Source organism: Manacus candei, unplaced genomic scaffold (assembly GCF_025592945.1).
Source record: "Manacus candei isolate 608988 ecotype Guabito, Panama unplaced genomic scaffold, ASM2559294v1 h1tg000014l, whole genome shotgun sequence".
Classification (NCBI taxonomy): Eukaryota; Metazoa; Chordata; class Aves; order Passeriformes; family Pipridae; genus Manacus; species Manacus candei.
In genome coordinates, this window is record NW_026138062.1 from 1,540,943 (window position 1) to 1,563,233 (window position 22,291).

The 22,291-nt window shown below is 35.5% G+C and overlaps 1 protein-coding gene across 1 annotated transcript in view; it reads right to left on the minus strand.

Annotated features, from left to right (window-relative positions):
* The window catches only part of ITGBL1 (integrin subunit beta like 1), a 142,734-nt gene that overhangs the window by 77,448 nt on the left and 42,995 nt on the right, over positions 1 to 22,291 (minus strand). The window contains exons 3-4 of the mRNA XM_051780685.1: positions 4,723 to 4,869; positions 1,965 to 2,087 (exon numbers count right to left, since the gene is read on the minus strand). Coding sequence (XP_051636645.1) covers positions 1,965 to 2,087; positions 4,723 to 4,869 — 270 coding nt within the window. The remainder of the gene's footprint in view (positions 1 to 1,964; positions 2,088 to 4,722; positions 4,870 to 22,291) is intronic.

Sequence of the window (22,291 nt, forward strand, 5' to 3'; positions counted from 1 at the left end):
GGTGAAGGAGTAAATAAATTTAATATACTGGTAGTTTTTACAGATTAAAATATCAGAACTTCATGCTTCATTCACACTTTTATACTCCTCAAATAAATATGAATTAAATGATAAAATATGCCACTATCACTCTGTCTTGACAGAAGAAAAAAATCATTCAATGAGAGTCAAAAAGTCTTACAAAAAGAAAATAAAGATGGGGATCAGAATTTAACTTGCTAGAAACCAGGACACTTTATTAAAAATAAGCTATAACTTGATTCCAAAATTTATGTAACCTGTAATAAAAAATGAGGCAGACAATTGACTGATAGAAATCCAACTGAGGCTGGAAAAGCTTAACACATCTTTGCAACTTTGCTCTACCTAAGAACTGATTTGCAGTTCTAAAAAAATGCAGTACCCTTTTGCAAAAATAAAAATGCATGTTATCTATATCTCAGCATGACATTGTATGCTTTCCCAGGATAAAATCCCAGCTCCCAGTTGATGAAATTATGTACCTTTGATCTTCAGTTCACCTGCTGTCCATTTTTTCTGCATAAAACCTGGTTCAACATGGGTTTGTACTGTAGAGGTTTGCTAGAAAGCAAAGTAAAATGTAACACCCATAGCCTACCTGCATAACCTATTCAGCTTACAATATAACCCAACCAAGTCAAGCAAACCATTAGTTTATACCTATACTTTAGAAGGTTCCAAATCTTAAATGAGGTATCATGACTTTTATGCTGATCAATCACCAGCTGCAGAGACTTGAATCTACCCACAGTTTGTCCTTTTTTATCAGCATACTTTGATTTCTCCATACACATAAAACTAGTTTTTCACACAGATGCATCTGGTCTTTTCTGAAATATGGAATGATTGGATGAAACAAGGGGAAATAAAAGCTAAGAAAAACTTAATATAAACCAGCAGCAAAACAGGTGGAGGAAAAATACAGACAAAAACAGTGGAAAGAGAATTTACTGGAACCAAACAAATGATAATTTTTTTGTCATATTTGGTACCATATGTAATTGTTGCAAGATCCTATGCAAAATAGAAAGTTCTTTTTGCCTTCAACGGCACTTAAATTAATAGAATTTATTTTGCTCTTTGTGTAAGGAAAAGACAGGGAAAGCTATTTTACACAAGTACTCTCTCTCTTTTTATACACAGACACATCATTAGATATGAATAGTCTAAGAGCAGATCAGAACACTTGTATGCATACGGACACAGTATGCATGTGTATGGCTTGGACAGTATTTGTAGCACCTTCCAGCTCAAGGGCAAGCCTCCCTAGCAATGTAGGCAACAGCATTTATAATGCCATAAATGGTGTGTGTTTAAAATTTAGTTGCCCAGTTCCTACCTTATGTTGAAATGAAAATACGGTTTGAATTTTGGTTGCTTTTCTATCTATCAGCAGAGTTCATTCCATCTGATTTTCTTGTCTTTCCTATAACAGATGATTTTTTTTCATTCATTCATCCCTTTCCCTCTTTATCTCCTGAATTGCTTTTGAGTTCTCATCTTACATTTATTCTTGTTATTTTTAATTTTTACTTCCTTTTCAAAATTCTTAATAATCTATTTTTTGTTTTGCTTTGTTTTGTTTTCTCCTATGTCCTCCATCCTGCTCTCATTTGTGCCACAAAGCGTTCACGTTTCTTATATTGTACTGAAGACAGACACACTGAGCTTTGAATTACCTTAGTGAATTATCTTATGCAATCCTCTTTGCAGTTCTTCCAGAAAAAGGAGGATGTCACAGGATTTATTCATTCTTTAACCTTATGCTTAGATCATTTTTGTATCTGAAATTTCCACTTACAATTTGCAAACTAAATTCGTGTAAATACAGTTACTTTTATTTTAAGTAATGCATTCAGTAAAGTTATTTTTAGGACCACACAATTAAATTATAACAGCCTGTATTAATTTTCACTATTTTTTGCACTCATTAAAACACATACCTGTACAAATCTCTCCTGTTTCATCATCTACGCATTCTCTGTCATCACATTCACAAAATTTGCCATACACCAGTCCATTTCCTTCTGAGTTTGCACATTTACACCTGCCACACTGACACGTGCCTGTAAACATTTAAGACAGTACTCAGTGACTGCAGTTTATAGAAAGAGCTTCATTAGTCCATCAGAGATAGTACATATTTTATGTCTGAGAAGGCTGAAATCTTAAGAACATCCAATCAAATAAAGACAGACACAGAAACAATCCGTATCATCAAAAAGTCTAATCTTAGCTGTAATGAGATACAACATTCATGTGCTTTGGAAGGGTAGAGTTGTTTTTTCCCACACCATAAACTGCAAAAGAAAACTTTCTGACATAATGAAAAACCAGAGTGCTCAGACAAGGCAAAGGAGGGAAATGGGTTTGTAAACAGATCTCTTATATCGCCTTTGGTCTGGTCCCACAGTTGTTTCTTGGTCTTTTGAACAGGGTTGCCCCCTCACCTCGGTGGCTGCCTCTCTCCGTGACATGTCATCCCAAACAGGAAAAGTTCATTTTGTTGGTCCTAGGGAAAGAAGAATCCCCCTTTTTTCCTCAAAGGGTTTATCGGACCCAAGCTCATAAATAAACATATTAATGAGTTGTACAGTCAAAAAATGGGCAAAAATACATTAAAATCATATCAGAAATGAAAGTATTACCATGCTGGTCATATAAGACATCCCTTTTCTCTACCTCTCTCACCTTTATTAAAATTGCAAGGCTAGGAATTTTGTGCAATACCATGTTATTGGGGTCCTGTGGTCAGTAGGCTTGCACAAGTTGTTTCAGCAGTCAATGACATCACTATGGCAGAAGGTATGAAAAATGAACTTCACAAGATTCATATTTCTCATGTTACACCCATACATATTTTAGAAAACATGGTTATTGACATCAAAGAATTCCTCCAAAATAGAACTTTTATGCTGATATTACACCACTAGTTTGTAGAAACCAGTTTACATTTTACCTCTACAAGTACAGCACAACTTTTACTAAACATATTAATTTAAAGAACAGAAATATTAGGCAGACATTGAAAAAAATATTTTCAAGAGCTAATATAATAAGATCATAATAATACAATTGATAAACAACATAAGTAACCTACAGAACTCAAATTATTTGCTATAATTACTCAGGAAACAAATACAAATCAAAATTTTTAGAAAACTGTTATATTTACAGATAATCCCCATTCTGACAAATGATTAGGAACAGTTGAGTCAGAAAAGTGAAATTTTAGGTGGATCCTGATTGATTAATGAAAAGTATTTAAATAAATAATTATTTCTATGATTGCAGAGGACTGTTTTTGTAACAATTCATGTCATCCCTTCCCCCCTTTTATTGCCAATTAAAAAACAGAGCTCAGACTCAAAGATCAATGCTAGTCATAGATCAAAAACAATCCTATCAAGAGAAAATACGTATGACTACAGCCAAAGTTACCCCAAATTCCTTAGCCAGTCTCATTCTGTCCTGTTTAATATCAGCATTCCTATCCTATTTAATATCAGCAAAACCAAAAGCATTTATTCACAAGCACTCCCCTACTTATAGTGGTTGTTCAGCTACGCTGTTTTTTCTGTGAAGAATGGGGCCACTTCTAGCCAAGGAAAGAAAGAGGGTTTTTTTATGAACTTTGACTAATAACAGTGAACTATACTTATTTTTAAGAGTCAGTTTCTCATTTAGCTGTCTCTCATCTGTCTCTCAATTGTGAGTTGCATATAATCTATATTATTGTCATAAATTAAATGTATCATTTACTCAGCATGCCACATGCTAGAAGTTTTATGTTAAATTGGCTTCACATCCTGCTGTGAGGGCTAACTTCTCTGTAACAAGTCCCACAAATCCTTTGGGTTCTTTGCTCGCGCCAGCAGCTAACTTGTGAGAAATTTCATTGTATGAAAATGTATGGAGCCAGAGAGAAATTAAAGGCCAGGAATAGTGAGCAGAAGTGAGGTTCTTGAAACATTCATTCAGTGATCAATATCACGGAAAAACTGGAAGGTAATTTCTGATCTCAAACCTTGACTGGTAGCAAATACTCTTCAAAATTCTACTATTCTGCAGTGAAGTCTTCTAAATGTTGTTTGGTTTTCTGACTTTTTTGGGGAGGGAGTTGGGTTTGTTTTTGGTTTTTTTTAAGGAAAGGACTCTCTATTTTAGTTAGGATGGTTATTAAATTAAACAATTAGAGAAAAAAATGTTACCAAATCAGAAAATTGAAAATGAAAGTACCCCTTTAAAATTATTCAGAAGGTTTTTCTACAACTGATTTTAAGAACCACTGTTACAATTCAAAAGCGTCTCAAAAAATTGTACAGTTTATAAATGCCTCGGAAAGATATTTGCAAATGCCATTTTTGCACACTGCAAACACAAACACAAATAAGAAATTGCATCACTTCTTGAGTTAATGCCATTACCACAACATTTTGATGAGCAAAATACATGACACAGCTGCAGTTTGACCAACCTAAAACAGCTGTGGATAGAGTACTAAAGTAGGTATTCTGAATCAGTGTACATTATATGCATAGAAATAGGTCTATAGGAAAATGAAACACTTTAGTATGCATACAGTTATTTCTCAGTCTTTTGAAACATACTCTACAAAATTGCTAGAAAAGAAATTACGATGATTCTCAAGATAACACTGAGAGAGCATCAAATCATCAAAAGCAACAAAAGACATCTTACCTGCACCAGAACAGATGATATCTTGAGAATTCTTGCACATTTCATTGCTTTTTCTCCGTGTAAGATTGCAAGTAGTTGGATACTGACAGGCTTCACCATACCAGCCTTCATCACATTTGCACTTCCCACAGTCACACTTTCCATGTCCTAGCAAAGGAAGGAAAGAGTGTGTCAAGTCCTTTTTTTTTTTCATTCAGAAAGTGATATTTTCTTATCCAGCTTTCAAAATAGATTCTATCAATTCCATTTTTAAATCATCATGACTAACAGATTAACTTAACATAGTTCACATGCAATTAAAAACAGAAAGGAGATGAATCAAGACAGCCAGCATGGCTCCACCAAGGACAAGTCCTGCCAACGATGGAGTGACTAAATCAAGGGACAAAGGAAGGGCTACAGGTGTCATTTATCTCGACTTCTGTAAAACCTTTGACACAGCCCATCCCAATATCTTTCTCTCTAAACCAGAGAGAGGTGGATTGGATGGGTGGACTGTTAGGTGGATAAAGAATTGGTCGGACAGTTGCATCCCAAGGGTAGTGGTAAATGGCTCAGAGTCCCAGTGGACATCAGTGACAAGTGGTGTCCCTCAGGGGTCTGAACTGGGGCCAGTGTTAGTTAATATCTTCATCAATGATGTAGATAAAGGGATCGAATGCACCTTCAGCAAATTTGCTGATGACACCAAGCTTAGTGGTGTGGTCGACACACCTGAAGGATGGGATGCCATACAAAGGGATCTGGACAAGCTTGAGAAGTGGGCCCATGGGAATCACATGGAGTTTAACAAGACCAAGCGTGAGGTCCTGCACCTGGTTTGGGGCAACCCCCAGGATCAATACAGGCTGGGGATGAACAGATCAAGAGCAACTCTGCTGAGAAGAACTTGGTAGTGCTTTAAAAGCAGTATGGCTAGCAGGTTGAGGGATGGGATTCTGCCCCTCTACTCCACTCTTGGTGGAGTACTCCACTCCACTCCACTCACAACACACCTGGTGTGCTGCAACCAGCTCTGGGGTCTCCAGCACAGGAAAGACATCGACGTGTTGGAGCAAGATCAGAGAAGAGCCACCAAGATCATTGGATGCACTTCTCCTAGGAGGAAAGGCTGAGAGAATTGAGATTGTTCAGCCTGGAGAAGAGAAGGCTTTAGGATGACCTGAAGGGAGCCTACAGGAAAGGTGGAGACTTTTTACAAGGGTATGTATTGATAGGACAAGGGGCAATGACTTTGAAAGACAGTAGGTTTAGATCAGATATTAAGAAAAAATATTTTTCTGTCAGGATGTTGAGGAACCAGCACAGGTTGCCCAGAGAAGTTGTGGCTGCCCCGTTCCTGGAAGCATTCAAGGCCAAGCTCGATGGGGCTCTGATCAGCCTGGTCTAGTGAAAGGTGTATCTGCCCATGGCAGGGGGTTTGGAACTAGATGATCTTTGAGGTCCCTTCCAACCCAAACTTCCAGGTGAAATTACTATCACTTAGTTCTTTAGTATTCCTTTACAATTTTAGGTAGTAAATGTGAAAACTATTGCACATCTTTTAAACTAGAGTATTTAATTTTAAAATAAATACCATTTGAATATATATCTGATTGACTGAAGAAGATTCCCATCCAATCGCTACATCTCAAAAGTAGAATCTTATTGCAGTCTACTTTAAATGTGTCTGTTGCTGCAGTCAGAGTCATCTGCCTGAAAAATACAAGCCCAGTCTGCAGCCAATAAGAAGGAATTTAAATAACTATTGTAAAAAAAAAGACAATTTTAATTACAAAAAGGAGTATCTTTTGTTGTTCAATAAAACTTGTTTGATTTCCAAGATGGTCCTAAGAGAAGATACAGTTCAATAGCTGAAAAAAACATGAATCAAAAACATATGAGAGAACTGGGTTACTCCTTGTTTTAAAATGGGAGTTGCCACCTTCAAACTTGCTGAATAACTCTCTGTTGGTAAAGGACAATTAAAAAAAAAAGTAGGTTATAAAATATAGAATAAAGAATAGAATAAAGAATAAAGATCTACTCTTGTGATTACTCTGCTTCACTGACAGGAGAAAACACAAGCCATTCCAGAAAATGGTAAATCCTAGGGTAGCTTACAAAAAACTAAAGACAAAATATAACCATTTTCCATTCTTTTAAAAATTACTTATCATTATGACTTTGCATTCTCTATGGTAGGAACTCTTGTGATTTAGCAGTTTGATGCCTGCTGGTGAAGAAAAGATACTCTAATAAAAAGAGGACTCATTTTCCCATTCCCATGTCTAAATGACAAAGACAGAAGCCACTGTATATTAGTTAGTACCAATGGTCCAGCAGCATTAACCTCTCTCAGCACTAATCTAACATATGATGCATAAAGGAAAAAAATAATTTCATTTCAAATGCATAGTCTGTTTAAAGAAAATGAAAAAAGACCTCCATGAGAGTAGTTATACAGAGCAGTTTCTTGGCTTTATTTAATAAGAAAATGCAAAGAAATTAAACTAATTAAACTGAGAGAATTAGTGGAAGATCCTTGCATACAACTGAAAGAAACTATCAAGAATTTAACTCATATAAATTTGTAAGATTGCATGTGTGATTTTCACCTTTACCATCTCCTAAAATATACTAATTGTGCCGTTTGGATATATTTTTTTTTAATTTTAAAGCAATGGCAATATTCTGACTGAAAATTTTTGTGAGAGGACTATATTGAAGTGTAGAAGACCATAGAACTGTCCCCAATAATTTGAGTAACTCACTGCATCTTCCCTGTCACATAGATGATGCAGTACATTTTCAGGTCAGTTTAACATAGTAATCCTCTTGCTTTTTTTCCCACATCCCCATGTACCAACATGATCCTCCTCAGGGCAAAAATATTGATGTGATGAAGTATAAACCAAGTATGTGATGAACTGTAAGAAAATTAGAGAAAGCACAAAAGTTTTCTTATTGGTTTCAGATTCTTTTCAGAAAGGTTTTAGTAGGGTCCCATTGATTTTATATAAATTTCTGCATTATTTAATATGTAAATAATTATGATAGTAAGTAAGCAGTTAAAATCACTATGAAAAATATGAGGCGAGATTGCAAGTTCCCAGAAAATAAATTCCATCAATAAGGGGTAGACCCAGGTATGTGAGAATGAGAAACACAGCACAAGAAAAGTGAGGTACAAGACCTTACTGAGTAGTTGGCCAAGAAAGCTATATCTCAGTGTGATGACACATTCATTCCATTTTTTAAAATGTCTGTAACACAAATAAATGCTAAACATAAATAAATCAGAATTTCACTTTAAAACATCAGAAAATAAGGAAATAATGAAGACTGAAAAAAGTGTAAGAATTCCTATAAGAAAAACACTGGCTGTGGACTGTGAAAAACTTGCATCTTCAAACGTGTGGAAAAACCTTTTATAACAAAGGACTCCATTTCTAACTAGATGAGCAGTCACCTCAGAGAGTATATCTGGACTATGCCGAAAGCTTGTAGGGTGGAACATGAAACTAATATGCAAGGAAAACTGTCAGATGTCAGAAAATATATGAAGAAAGTGAGAACAGAAAATGTTAGGCAGGGTCAGATCTTGCAAAACTGCAAGTACTAAAAGGTACTTTCATCATCCAAATAAAAAGAAAATGGGAAAGAGTTGCTTCACCAAGCAGCAAAAAACCAGTTAAGATTAAAGACAATTTACAGGCAGTCCAAAACAAAATTAATATGGGGATGTTGACTACTAGTAGCAAATGCAGTGTGGTTAATGATATGCTCTGTGGAAATGAAAATTACTCATCTAAGAGGAGAAGAAAACAAAGACATAAAATTGTTTTTAAGGAAATGTCCAGACCAAGAGGGCAAGATCCCATAATCTCCACTTGAGAATACTAAAAATCCTTGTACATAAAAGGACAGTTTAACAACAAAGACTTTTAATTAATCTATCAGGGTGGCAATCAAATATCTGAAAAATAAAAACTAGCTTTTTTTCCTTATAAGAAAAAGGAATGTACATGATCCAGGCAACATAAAAACAAGTGGCTGTGACCTCATGAGCTGTGCAAGGATTTGAAACAAATTATGAAGCATTGCACAGCCAGAGACATTGAGATAATGAAAATAGAGTATAATGAATAACAGTTTTAACCCAAAGTAGACTATCATTATGCTAAATTAACCTGACATATGTCTTTATAAGATAACCAATATTTTAAGAAAACAAACACAGGAAATCTAGATAATATGAACACATATATTGGATGCAATACCACTCAGGAAAACCAAAATTATTTTGGATAAGGTGCTCTAGAAATGTAAAAGAATCACAACATAGTTTAAAGGAAGGAAACAATATTAGGAACAAAGGGAATATTACTGGGATAGGAGATTACTGGCAATGTTTCAAATGATGTTTTTGGAACTGTATATGCTTTACTGATACTGATACAAAAATTCAGAGTACGCCAATGACATTTGCCAAAGACATGAACCTGTAAGCCCTCTGTAAAAAGGTGAAGATGGAAGACCATACAAAATTAACTGGATGGACAGTCTGAAGGACTGAACTAGTAAAAGGATTGAAACTGGAAATAGCACAGGATCACACAGTAGGGGCAAGGAAATTATGCCATAGGTTAATATGTCCCTAGCTGGAAATAACAAGAAAAGTCTGGGTGTACATTCATGTCAGCTCTGGAAAGATCGTGTGACTAAGTCTTTGGCTTAAAAGAGTCTAAGATGTACCCATTGAAAATATATCATTAGGGACAGGAAACGGTAACAAACCTGCATTTGAAATGATATGATGCACACAATCTATGTAACACAGTAATGGGCCCAGCTAATTCTGGAAATTTGCCATTAGATCTCTAAACTTCAGAAGACTGAGTCAAGTTTTCCGATGAAAACACTGGTAAAATTGTAGCTACTTCCAAAGTTGCAATGGTTTGGGAATTAAAACATCTCAGATGAAAGATGGTAATTTAAACTACAACTACTTGGCTGTGATCACATACTTTTGTCCTTAGACTCTTAAATTCATCCTAAGTGCATTCTAAAAACATTTTTCTATGACATATCTGAATATCCATAGGTTCAAGAGCAAAGACACAAAGGTAAAATCTCTGACAAAAAGTTCTGAATTCATATCTGAATTATATGTATTCAGGGCATCAGTTTGGAAGCCTGCTTTTGCTGTGATCTGTCTGTAATCCATCATGAGAGACAAGCACTTCTGCAGAGTGACTCAGGTCCTGAGTGGGTTGAACAGTCCTCAGAGGTTGGCTCTGTTTCTTCATTAAATTACTGGGAAACTGGGACTCTGAAGTTTGGTGCATCACTAGACTTGTTTGAGTGCAAATAGAGATTCATTCGTTTATTTTCATTTACTTCACTTATCTATAAAATAATCTAAGTCAGGTTTTAAATACTCTGACACAGTTTAAATAAGAAAGGAGAAAGATATCAGCTTAAGTCCACCAGTTTATCAAAACAATTATATTACATAATTATTAGATAAATCAGAAATTAAATTTGAAATTGTTTCCATTTCTATGTGTGTACAGAAATTGCAGCATTCAGCAGTGCTATTGTTATTTGTGTGCATCTCACTGGAAAAGATTCTCTCCACCTTTGTACCAGTTTTGGTTAATTTTTTTATTAATTACTAATGTTCACTGAAAGCTCTACTACTATAATGAGTTTGTTACTCTCCCTGAAAAGGAAACAGAAATAGGATAGGTCATTTGAGGTGTATTTTACCAATAAGATATTCCATACCACATTACATCAGCTCAGATATAAAATAGATGGGAAGGAAGCAAGTGGCCCCTTCTCTTCCAGGTAGCTGAGCGGAGCGGTTGGGCAGCTCCTTTGGTGGAGAAGAGTGTTGGTTGTGGGGAAGTATCTATTTTTAGTTCTTCTCTGCCTGTATAGTGTTTATAACATCTTCCCTCTTTGTGTAAATATAAACACCCTTTCTTAGCAGCTTCAATTCCGTAGAGGTTTTTTTTTCCTTTCTTTTCCCCCCTTCCCCTCTCCCGTTCCCTCTGGAGAGACTGGGATACCTGGTGTTCAGCCAAAGTAAACAATAACAACTACATCCTTGCAGTTAAACTTCCTATAGGCAATGAAAACAGTCAAAACAAATTACTTGTTTCATTAGCTCCCAGGGTCTTGCTGAGAGCATGTGTGAATGCATGCATGTCTATATGTCATGACTATCTTTTCTACCAAGCAATGGTTGGGCACAAAAATGCAGACTCCTCAGGAACATGTAGCAGAAAATGAATATAAGGGGCTGATCTTGATGCCAAGACCTTGAATTGAAAGAAAGGTGACTGGGTTCAACTCTTGGATCTTTCGTTTTCTGGATAACCTCTAGCACAGCACAACATAACCAGGAGTCCAAGAGATGAGCTTAAAATCTCTCCTTTCCTCTTCTTTATTAAGAAAGTATTGATAATTAACTTTGTCATAGAAATTCTCATCAGGACAAATTTTCTTGGAGTTTTCAGATGTTACGTATGACTAGAGGTAGCTAATTTAAAAACAAACAAACATAAAAAAGCCCAATGAGGAAATGTACTATCTTTGAAATCACAGTAACCATTTTTCTCAGTAAGATGAACACTGTCTAGGGGGAACTGTAAAACTATGATCATATGCTTGTAAAACTGCCAGAGCTCTTAAATAAAACCTTCATTCATTAAGTCAACACAATTGGAGATACCGCCTTTGAAATAATAGATATTTATGTGGTTGCACCACATTAGTTACAGCACAGTAACTGTCACTGCAAAAGATGTGTCTTACTTGAGTGCAAAGATCCACAATGTTTGACCAGACATTAAAATACACTCAGATGTCCTTGCTGTCACTTATTTTTTATAACTAGAGTCCAATTATTCTATGTAAGAACACAGCTGAGGGCAGTTCTCATTTTAAAATTGTAATGTAATCAATTTTCTACAGGCAGGTGAGATGCTTATGCTAACGTAAGGATTCCTGTCTACAGCATGAAGTCATCAGAAGGAAATCAGCAGCTGGCATGATAAATTAATTGGGCACATTACTATTCATTTTTAGCAACCCCTGAGTGATTCATGAAGTGCTTTTCAAATCTAAAAAAATCAATTCATGAAATAGGTGAAGAAATATGAAGAACTTATTGTTATGGATTCCTACTTCAGTTTGGGATGTTAGGTAGGAGGGATGATTAAGTTGCAAGAGTCAAAAATGTTGGGAAAAAAATTAAAACATTGTTCTGCACTTTCAACCTAGACCAGCACAGTGAAGGTGTTTTTAATAGCTGGATGGCTTTCTTTTCTGTAGTTAGTGAAGTAGATTCTGCTACTTTATACCAATGTAAAGCTAGTGAAAATATTTCAGATTGCACTAGGATAAGTTTTACAAAATGGACTATATTGTTTAGCTGCATTTTTGATTCTCAATAACTGCCTTGCAGTCAGATGAAGCATTTCTCTGAATCTCCTTTTTCAGAATTGTTAAAGTTGCAGTTTCTGGGGGAAAAAAGTTGGTATTATTACCTTTTTTATCTCTGTATGTTTGAAATAAATCTCTCTTCAGGGTCGGTGTCTTGGTTGTCTATGTTGGACTACCTCTGGTGAAAGCCAGGTGTCTTCTGGACCTTTGCAGTATACCCTAGGGATTCTGCTCCTACTGAAAGTAGGTTTGGCAATGGTGGGGTGGCTCCTCCTTCACGACACAACCACTTGCTACTTTCCCTATGCTGACAGTATGAGGTTAAACTATAGAGTGGTCAAGGGTACTAGTTTGAATTTAGAAACAACACTCAATAAAGCCAGAGGGAAATTTAAATGAAAAAACTGCCTAATGATAGTAGAACATTTCAAGCCAATTTTGTCACTGAAGCCCCTTTATCAACAAGTTACAGTCCTGTTAAGAACTGCACCAGAGATTTTAAAGCAACACAGTAAGCCCAGAGACCTTTAATGATGAAAAGATATTTAATCTTATTTCTCAAAAGGCTATTAAAAATCAAAATAAAAAAGAACTTTGAACTTAGATGCTCTTACATTAAACCAATTTATCTGTGTTTATTTAGGTTGTTCAGACTTTGAAGTAGTCCAAAATAAAAGGCAGAAACATTGAGCACTGGCCCTTGGGCAACCTAAGAGACTATCTGAGTCACTGTGACAAGAGCACATAGGGTCTGTAACAGAGTTTGCCTCGCAGTGCTCTTTAGTGATCGGATTCTCCACACACATTTAAATTTACCTGAAATGGATTTTCAGAGTTAAAATGAAAAGTGGTGACAAAACATCTCAATTTAGTTATTACTGGGAACACTCGAACAATGAAATCATAAATGTTGATAAATCATAACTCCAACAGAGGTGTGGATAAAACCAACCAAACTACTGTGTATACTTCCTAAGGAAAATAAATCCTATTGCACTTGTAGTGCTATGTGTTGCAGTGATGGCTTAGAAAAATGCTTTAGTAAACAAATATTAAATAGTGTTCCTAAATTAGAAAATCAAACAGAACAGACATTAAAATATAAAAAAAATTACCAGAGGTAAGTGTGAGGACATGACTGCTGATGCTATTTAATTTTCAGGTTATAAACAAACTAGACATAATGGATATTTCTGGTACACACACTCTGCAATATTATTCACAGAAATAAACTCTTTGTTTCATGTTGACTTGAGTCAATGTGAATATAGAAGTTTTTAAATCTTCTAATCATCTCCCATTAAAAGTTGTGCAAATAAGCTGATTTAAAAGTACTATTGTTAAATTTGGAGTTGAAAAGTATTAACATTTACAGAAGAACATTTTAAGAAAACACAAAATTTGCATTGGCATCATACGGGACATGTAAGTAATGTCCTCTCATTAGATAAAAACTTATTTATTACACTAATAGTAATAAGGAACCATGGATCAGATCAAACAATACTTAAATCACTGTCTTTAGAAATGGAAATAGACTAGAAAATGAAACTGAAATAAAAAAAAAATAAAAATATTGCCTTCTGGATGGTATGAATATTCTTCATTACTGAGACTGCAGTTATTGTTCTCTGTCCAAAGAGGTCATCATGAATTATTTTACTTAGTCTTGGAATTTAAAACTATACTTACTGGCAATTGCAATTCCACTGACAAGATTAGAAGTTAAATTACAGTAATGCTTATGAAACACTTTTATTGCACATGCTGGTCAAAAAGGTTTTTTAATACATACTACTCTAATCCTGTATTTCAGAATTTAAAAAAAGACACCAGTGAGGATTTTCAAAGATTGGTCTCAGCAAAAGACAGATATAAGTGGGATTGTCTTCTGTGTTCCTAAAATTTTTCTGTACAAAACTCTATGTGTCAGGTTATACAGTCATGTAGCCCTTTTTGCATCTCCATTCTGCTTCTGCTTAAGCCCTAAACAAAGCATTAGAAACCAAGGTTTTCAGCAAATAAATATTAAAAGAGTATAATACGGAATATTTCCCTTTAAATATCAAAGAGTTTTCAGATGACCTACAAAAAAATTTTTGGAAGTTATTTACATGGCAAATTCTGAAATAATTTTTGATAATTGTTCAAAAGAAATAATGAGCAAGACCTTAAAACTTCCAAAATATTGCTACTCCAATTTCATTGTTTCCAGTTGGAACACATGGCAGGGGTAATACATAGTTTTAGCACTTTTATGCACTGGACAGTGTTCTGAGACCAAATTGTCTTTCATAGTTTGAGTTTTTTACTTGAAGAGTATATAAACCCCACAATAGATATGTAAAAAGCTATCTTTTTTATTACTGCACACATGTAATAAGTATTAATAAGTTTGTGTCTATGTATACATACACATACTTCAAGAATAAAAGATATGCATTTTTCCTCTGCCTGTACTAAGAGGGTCCAAAATATAAGTAAAAAAGATTATAGTGCTGATTACTGACATCTCTTTTTCTCCCTCTTGGCTATAAATTCAAATTCCCTGAAAAGTGAAGAGTCTCAATTTTAATAAAAATCAATTGGATATTGTGAATGATTAAAATGAAGGAAAGCAACACTGAGTTGAATCAGCTCTAGTTTGTTACCCTGGAGGTGGCACAAGTTGATATAATTTTACATGTGATTCACACTGTTTAGACAGATGATATAAATATCTCAGGGAGACAGAGATAAATTAGTTTTATCCATCAAAACAGTCTAGAGTCAAGGTTTTTGTTAATAATTCAATGTTTCTGTGAAAGATTTCTTACTTATTTTTAACCAAATGGTTTCTCATTTTTTTTGAAGAACAAAAATAATCAATTTTGAGTAAGAAGATCTTTAAATAGACAGAACAAGTATTCTTTGGTTTCTCTAGAAGACCACTTCTTCATATGTTGCTTTCTCAGTGTAGACTTTTGTACAGATACTGAACATATCAAACAAAACTATGCCTAAGAGATGAACAATTCCTTTCCATGAGATAACTTGCAGAGAAGTCAGCCTTGGCGGGATGGGGGAGAGAATCAGAATGGTAAAAGTGAGAAAACTCATGGGTTGAGAAAAAGACAGTTTAATAGGTAAAGCAAAGGCTCTGCACACAAGAAAGGAAAAGAAGGAATTCCTTTACTTTTTCGCATTGGCAGACAGGTGTTCAGCCGTTCCCAGGAAAACAGATCTCCATCATGCAAGATGGTGACTTGGGAACAGGAACGCCATCACAACAACCATTCCCCCTTCCACCCTCTTCCCCCAGCTTTATACGCTGAGCATGATGCCATAAGGAATATCCCTCTGGTCAGTTGTAGTCAGCTGTCCCAGCTGTGTTCCCTTCCAACTCCTTATGCAGCCCAACCTGCTCCCTAGCGTGGTGGTGTGAGAAGCAGAAAAGGCCTTGACTTTGTGCAAGCATTGCTCAGCAACCACTAAAACATCCCTGAGTTATCAACACTGTTTCCAACAAAGATGAAAAACACAGCCCCATATCAACTACAATGAAGAAAATCATCCCCAAAAAAGCCAGCACAAGACCATTTCCTGAGTCTAGCAAAATTGGTGTGTGCTTCAGGTTGACTAAGAGATGCTGTCTCAGATACCTTTCACCAGCTCCTTCCATGGTCTGTGGCTACCCATGACTTTTTGGGCTCCATAATTCAAAGGCAACAAACCATCTCTGACTGAAGGAGAATTCCTGATTCCCTGTGAGATCAAACAGTTGATGTTTGGCTTCACCACCACCATCCACCCAAAAAACCCACAAATGCTGCACGGTTTTTATTTTCAAAAACAGAGGCACACAAATTTATGAACAACTGTGCCTCCAAATGCCTGCATAGCAGGTATTTGATTTCAGCCAAACAACCAATGGACTTTCAGACTCCCATGATTATGAGAAATGAACCCATGAACACCTGAAGGTCTTGACAGTCACCTCTTGGCTGTCTGGAAACTTTGGAGGCCATGTTTGTATAGGAGCTCTCAAGGCGTCCAACTGTGGCCTAAGTCCCAAAGATGTACAAAGGATTCCTAAGGCTTCTAATCTCAGATATCTACGGTAGTAACTCAAAAATCTAATATTTGGTGGATATCATTTGAGTAAAGCTCTTTCAGAAAGCTCTTTGAAGAGTAATTCAAGGAAAGTTCTTTCCCTTATGTATTCAGCAAATGTGAAATTTCCAGAGCAACCGTTTCATTCAAAAATTTTAAATATTATTCACAGCGTGGTATACCTAATGCCCAAAAGGTGAAAAATACAAGCCTGGCACAATCTGTACATGAGCTGCACAAGGGAGAACCTATGCCTAATTAAAGCCAACTCACTGCACAAGGTCTGTTTGATGACTGTATAGTCACCACTGAGTCAGAAGCTAATAACTTTATGTTACATCTCCTTTGTATAGTGAGCTGGAGGGGGGAAAAGGGGACATACTCTCACAAAACAACTGCAAGCCTCCCACAGTGACTACACTTAAATGAAATTTGCCAGCATCACAAGAAGTTATCATTATTAACTAATTGTGCTTAAGGAATGACTGGTTGGTGATCCAAGGACTTTTTTTTTTAATCCAAGGATCTCCTAGATGATGTGCTTTCTTATCTGAAATACTTGTATTTAATGTTATCTATTAATGATAGAATAATTTTTAATATTTTTATCAAAGTTATATATATGCTTTACAAAATTTAGTTTGTCCATAATTTCATTCTAATTATAGTTAGTTAATTGAAATAGATAACAATTTTATTTAATGGTCTCTTTACATATGTAGCAAATTAAGGGATGTGCTTGCACATACTTCCTACAGCTTTTGTTGAAAAGCTTAGTTTAAAATAAATTCTTTGTGGGTGTGCTTTGCACAGCAGCATCTCAGCAAGAGAGCATAAGCAAAGTTAATGAGTTTCCTCAGATTTAAATCAAGAGCATATTTTTCAGTCTTTTGGTTAAACAGAAAATTTCTCTGGTACTATACAAATCCCTAAATCAAGATCATAAATATAATAATCCATATCCTTTGGATTTGTGTCTGGTAGGAAATCTGGTTCCTCTCTCTTCAAAACGATGCAGATATACACTTGATGCAGAAAATAGAAATGGGAAACAGCAGCTTGTCACAGCATAGATTTAAATTGTTAAATACCAGCTAGTAATTCATGAAATTGAGTCACTAATGTCTCCAAAACTTTTGTTAGCATATGGGGAAAATTAATTACAAAAATAGGAGGTGTATAAAACTGAGTATTCAAGTATGTGTTAGCTTGCAGTAATGTTTAAAAACAAACTGAGCATTGCATATAGTTTCAATAGACTATTATTGGAGGAAAAAACATGAGTGAATCAAAATCTCATTTTAGAAAATTTTAAACATATCTGACTATGCAGGACACATAAGAGGGGTATACCTCAACATTTTAATGAGGAGCATGGTAAAAAATGAAATACAGTTCTTTATACAGCATATAACGTTGTGCCTACATTTATCCACTGCCAAATGTTAAACAAATGCTTTTTGATATTTGTTTTGGCTATAGTCTTCACCACTGTACTGGTAGGCATTAGGTTTTTCTTCCCTTGCTTTTTGAATATTAATGATCTCTTAACACTGTCTCATTTTTTCCTTATACTTTTAGAAAGGAAAAACATTTGTGAACTGTTAACCTGTTCAGAAATTATGGTGTTCTTTATAAGCTTTAAGAAGAATCTAAAGTTCAGCAAAATAAAGATGGATCTTGTTTCTTAGGACGTCTCAGGTTGACAGTTTTTTCTATGGTCCGGCCAAACCTCCTGCAGCACCTCCTGTTGCTATCCCATTCTACCAAGTACAGACTTGCAAACTTACCAAGTTGTGCACTGGCTCCTCAGTGAAATTAAAATAGATTTCACTTTCCAAAACATACTGTATGGTATTTGGGAAATTTTATCCCTAAGCTAACACAGGCTAAAATATATTGCAATTGTAGTCAATCTTCAAAAAAAGGTCAGGTCTGGATCAGCAGCATCCTGACTTCTGTAAATGTTCTAAATCCAGTGACTTAATTCAGTCAGAAGGAAGGTTCAGTAAGTAGAATAACAGCAGCATTGGTGAAGAAATAAGATATCCGAAACAGGATACTTTAAGAAATTATTGCACCTTTGCAAATAGGAAGACTGGCAGGGAAAAGGAGGGGGTGGATATGAAAAAAAAAGACTTTTTTCCAGATACATCATAGAATCATAGAATATTCTGAGTTGGAGGGGACCCACAAGAATAGTTGAAGTCCAGCTCCTACCTCTACACAGGAAAGCACTAAGAATCACACCATTTGCCTGAGAATGTTGTCCAAATACTTCTTGAACTCTGTCAGGCTTGGTGCTGTGACCACTTCCCCGGGGAGCCTGTTCCAGTGTCCAACAACCACCTGGGTGAAGAACCTTTTCCTAATACCCAACCTAAACCTCCCCTGACATAACTTCATGCCATTCCTTCAGGTCGTACCACTGGTCACCAGAGAAGAGATCAGCACCTGCCCCTCCTCTTTCCCTTGGGAGGAAGCTGTAGACCACGATGAGGTCTCCTCTCAGTCTCCTCTTCTCCAGGCCAAACAAAATGACCTCAGCTGCTCCTCATATGGCTTCCCCTCCAGGCCCTTCACTATCTTCATGGCCCTCCTTTGGACACTTTCTAATAGCATAAATAAGCTATATAAAGTAATACAAATATATAAAAGGGACATACATATATTAATTTTTATTTTGAGACCATTATGAAAGCACTCTAGAATAACCAGGTATCTGAGTATTAGTAATTCTTGCAAGGTCTCTCAATTGTTCCTATGAAAAAGAATGCATTTGAGTTTCTTGTTTAAGTTAAAAGTTGAATCACCATAAACTTAACTATACTCAAATGGAGAGAGTTAGGTGGCTCCAGCAAGTAGCTTGGTTTGATTCAGAGCTTAAGCCTGGAGAAAAGAAATCTACCAGGATAAACATTATTCATGCTTTATAGATCCCTAGACATTTGCCAGATAACACGTTATCCTTTTCAGAAAAATCATATATTTTTTCAAATCTATATTAGAACCTGATTTTTTCAGTTGCCTTTACATATAGTTCATGGCACCTCACAGATCTGTACAGCACAGTCTGAAAGCCAGTGTAGACACTTTAGCAAGATAGATAGGTTCCTAACTTAGGTGCTTCAGGTACACCAGCAAAATTGGATGGGTGAATATGCTCAGACCTTTCTATAAAAGGTCAAACAACTTAGGAAGAGGCTTTTGCAGAGTTGAAACTATTATGTTACTTATTCTTTGCATCAGATTACTTAAAGAGCAAAATGAAAGACTACTTGCTCAGAGAAACAGTAAGAAAATAGCTGTCAGGTGGGAACAGAGCTCCAATTATGATAGTATGCACAGATTACTATGCTTTTAAACAAAGAGTAATCAGCACAGTATTATAAGTTTTTAAAATACCAGAGACTGCAATTCATGGCAAAATGAAATTAATTCTATTTTTATTCCTTGATTCAAAATAAATCAGGGAAATCTCTGAAACTAAAAGAACATAATGGATAGAAGGTGAACAGATTGTTTTATTTGCTTTTAAAACGTTTCAGATTCTTAGTGTAAAAAGAGTATTTCTATGTGTGGGTGGTATAATTGAACTTCTCAGTCTCTTTATGTTGTTATTCTCCTCAATGCACATTTAAATGTAGTGCTAATAAGTAATGAATTTAGTAAAAAAAAAATCCAAACAATTGAATGACATTTTCCATTCCTTACAAAGTTTGAAGCACGGGGAAAAATATATCCCAAAGTTCTGAAGTAATTTCAGATGAAGTCCTGAATACTTTTAATTTCAGTTACTCATAGAGTTCTGTTGCCATATGACCTCAGCATATCACAACCTATTATTAGGTGTTTGTGTGGCTGTTACATTCGCAAAGCCCAAAAATTGTGGGTGAAAAAATTACCCACATTTTGCATATAGGGTATAAAATGTACTGGAAGACAGCAAAACAAGTGAGTTTAGCTAATATTATTTAGCTAATATTCCCAATATAATATTAATATAGCAGAGTGAGACAGTCTCTGTCTTTACACTCAGATCATATAAGTCAGTGGTCTTGACTCTACACTTTGCACTATGCACTTCCCTCTTAGATTAGGTGGTCAGGAAGGAATGGAAAAAAACCATACAGAATGAGCACTGTAGCCAGAGAAGGAAACAGAAGAGACTGGCCTGCTGAAGTCAGTGGCAAAACTCACATTGATTTTCTGATGTCTGGTTTCAGTCTGAAATTTAATCATTCTTGCTCATGACATGGATGTCCTCTCATCTGATGAAACCATCAGGGGATCTTCAAAAGCTCAATCAAGGCAGCAAGAAAGGAAGGCTGTTCTAACAAAGGATCCTAGGTAGCTTTTGACGACAAATCTCTCACATACACAGACAAAAAGGCAGATCCTCTGTCAGCTTTCAAAGGAGAAAATTCCTAAGAACTTTGGTGGCAATAAATAAAAAAGGAAGAGAAAAAAAACCCTTTCTGTTAAATTACAGATTCAGTAAACAAGACTCTCATTGTTCTTCTGAGTTTGAGATGAAGAGGATGAACCTTTACACAATAGAAAAAAGGAATCAAACCTTTAAAGAACTTTCACTGAGCTGGCTTGGTAATAGAAGAGTACATTTTGTATTATTTTATTATTTTTTTATTCCCTAGGACTTTTACACTTTTGAAACATTTTGAGGAGAAAGGCGAGAGTGGAAGGTTTAGAAACTCTAAAAGGAACCAATAAGGACAGTTCAGAAATCAAGGATAAAAACAAGACACTTCTGCTTCTGACTGAAACACACTAATAGGAACACAATGTGTATTGTACTCACAATTTTTATGTTAATGCTGGTTATTCATGACTTTTCAAGCCCAACATAATCACAAACCCATCCAGTTAGAGCATGACCTTGGCTAGTCAGATAATTAAATGGAATAATGCAATTAGTAGTTGTTAAAATAGTGCCTTGAAAGACAAGAACAAACCCAAGTTCCCCTGTTCCCTTTTTAGGTAGAAGATCTTTGTTTCACAAACTTTTCCTAATATGCAACCCTGGCTAGATTTCATATTCTATGGAAAATCAATTATCATAGAAATTAATAATGTCTGTTTATTATGGATATGTTAGTTGTTCTAAGAAGCAGATCAAATTGAAAGATAGATTACACAAGGACAACAGATTCATGCTAACACTTTGAAACTTATGAATATGGACAAGTTAAGACTATGATGGTTTAGACAAAAAAGTGTAAGTGAATGCAAGATCAACGTTACTACTTTGCAAATGGTACATAAAATATTAAAATCTAGCAGAAAAATATTTCTCTTTAAATAAATATCCTCAGTCAATGCTTTCCACTGGGAAAAAAAAATAAAAGTACAGAGAGGGAAGGAAAGGATAGGAACCGGGTGAAAACATCAGTTGTTTTAAGTGCCTAAGGACTATGGCTGCAGGGGTAGGCAGTGGATGGTATTAAGTAGAGAATGTGTAAGAAACCTAGAAGCAAATGAAGAAGAAATTAAAGAGTCTGAGGGAGTGGACAAAGGACCTAAGGAAAGAAAAAAAAGGCAGGATCAGGTGAGTAGAAAGAACTGGGTTACAATGTGGAGCACAAAGAACAAAACTACAGGACTAAAGAGAGGATTCAGAAGAAACAAAAGACAGAAAATAAAAAAAGAAGGTGAGAAAATATAGACAATTTTTAAAACATATACTCAAAATGGAGAGGGAATGGAAAGAAGGAGGCAGAAAGCCATGACACGGAAATTGCAAAGAAAAAACATAAAAAAACCCCTTGGCAGTAAGAGTCAACCTTGTCAGTCAAAAGGATGAGATGTGATCACATCAAGAATCAAATCAGGCTATTTGATAGAAGATATTCCCAAATAGAATGTAATTTCCCTAAAGGAAATGCCTTTATAACAAGAAGAATTAACAAATCAATAGAAGAATTGTTTAATTTTCCTGCCATTAGTTCAAATTCATGTTCTCTGCAAAGAATGTCTGAATGACAATCATTGAGCAAAGCAGAATCTCATTCATATTACAGTT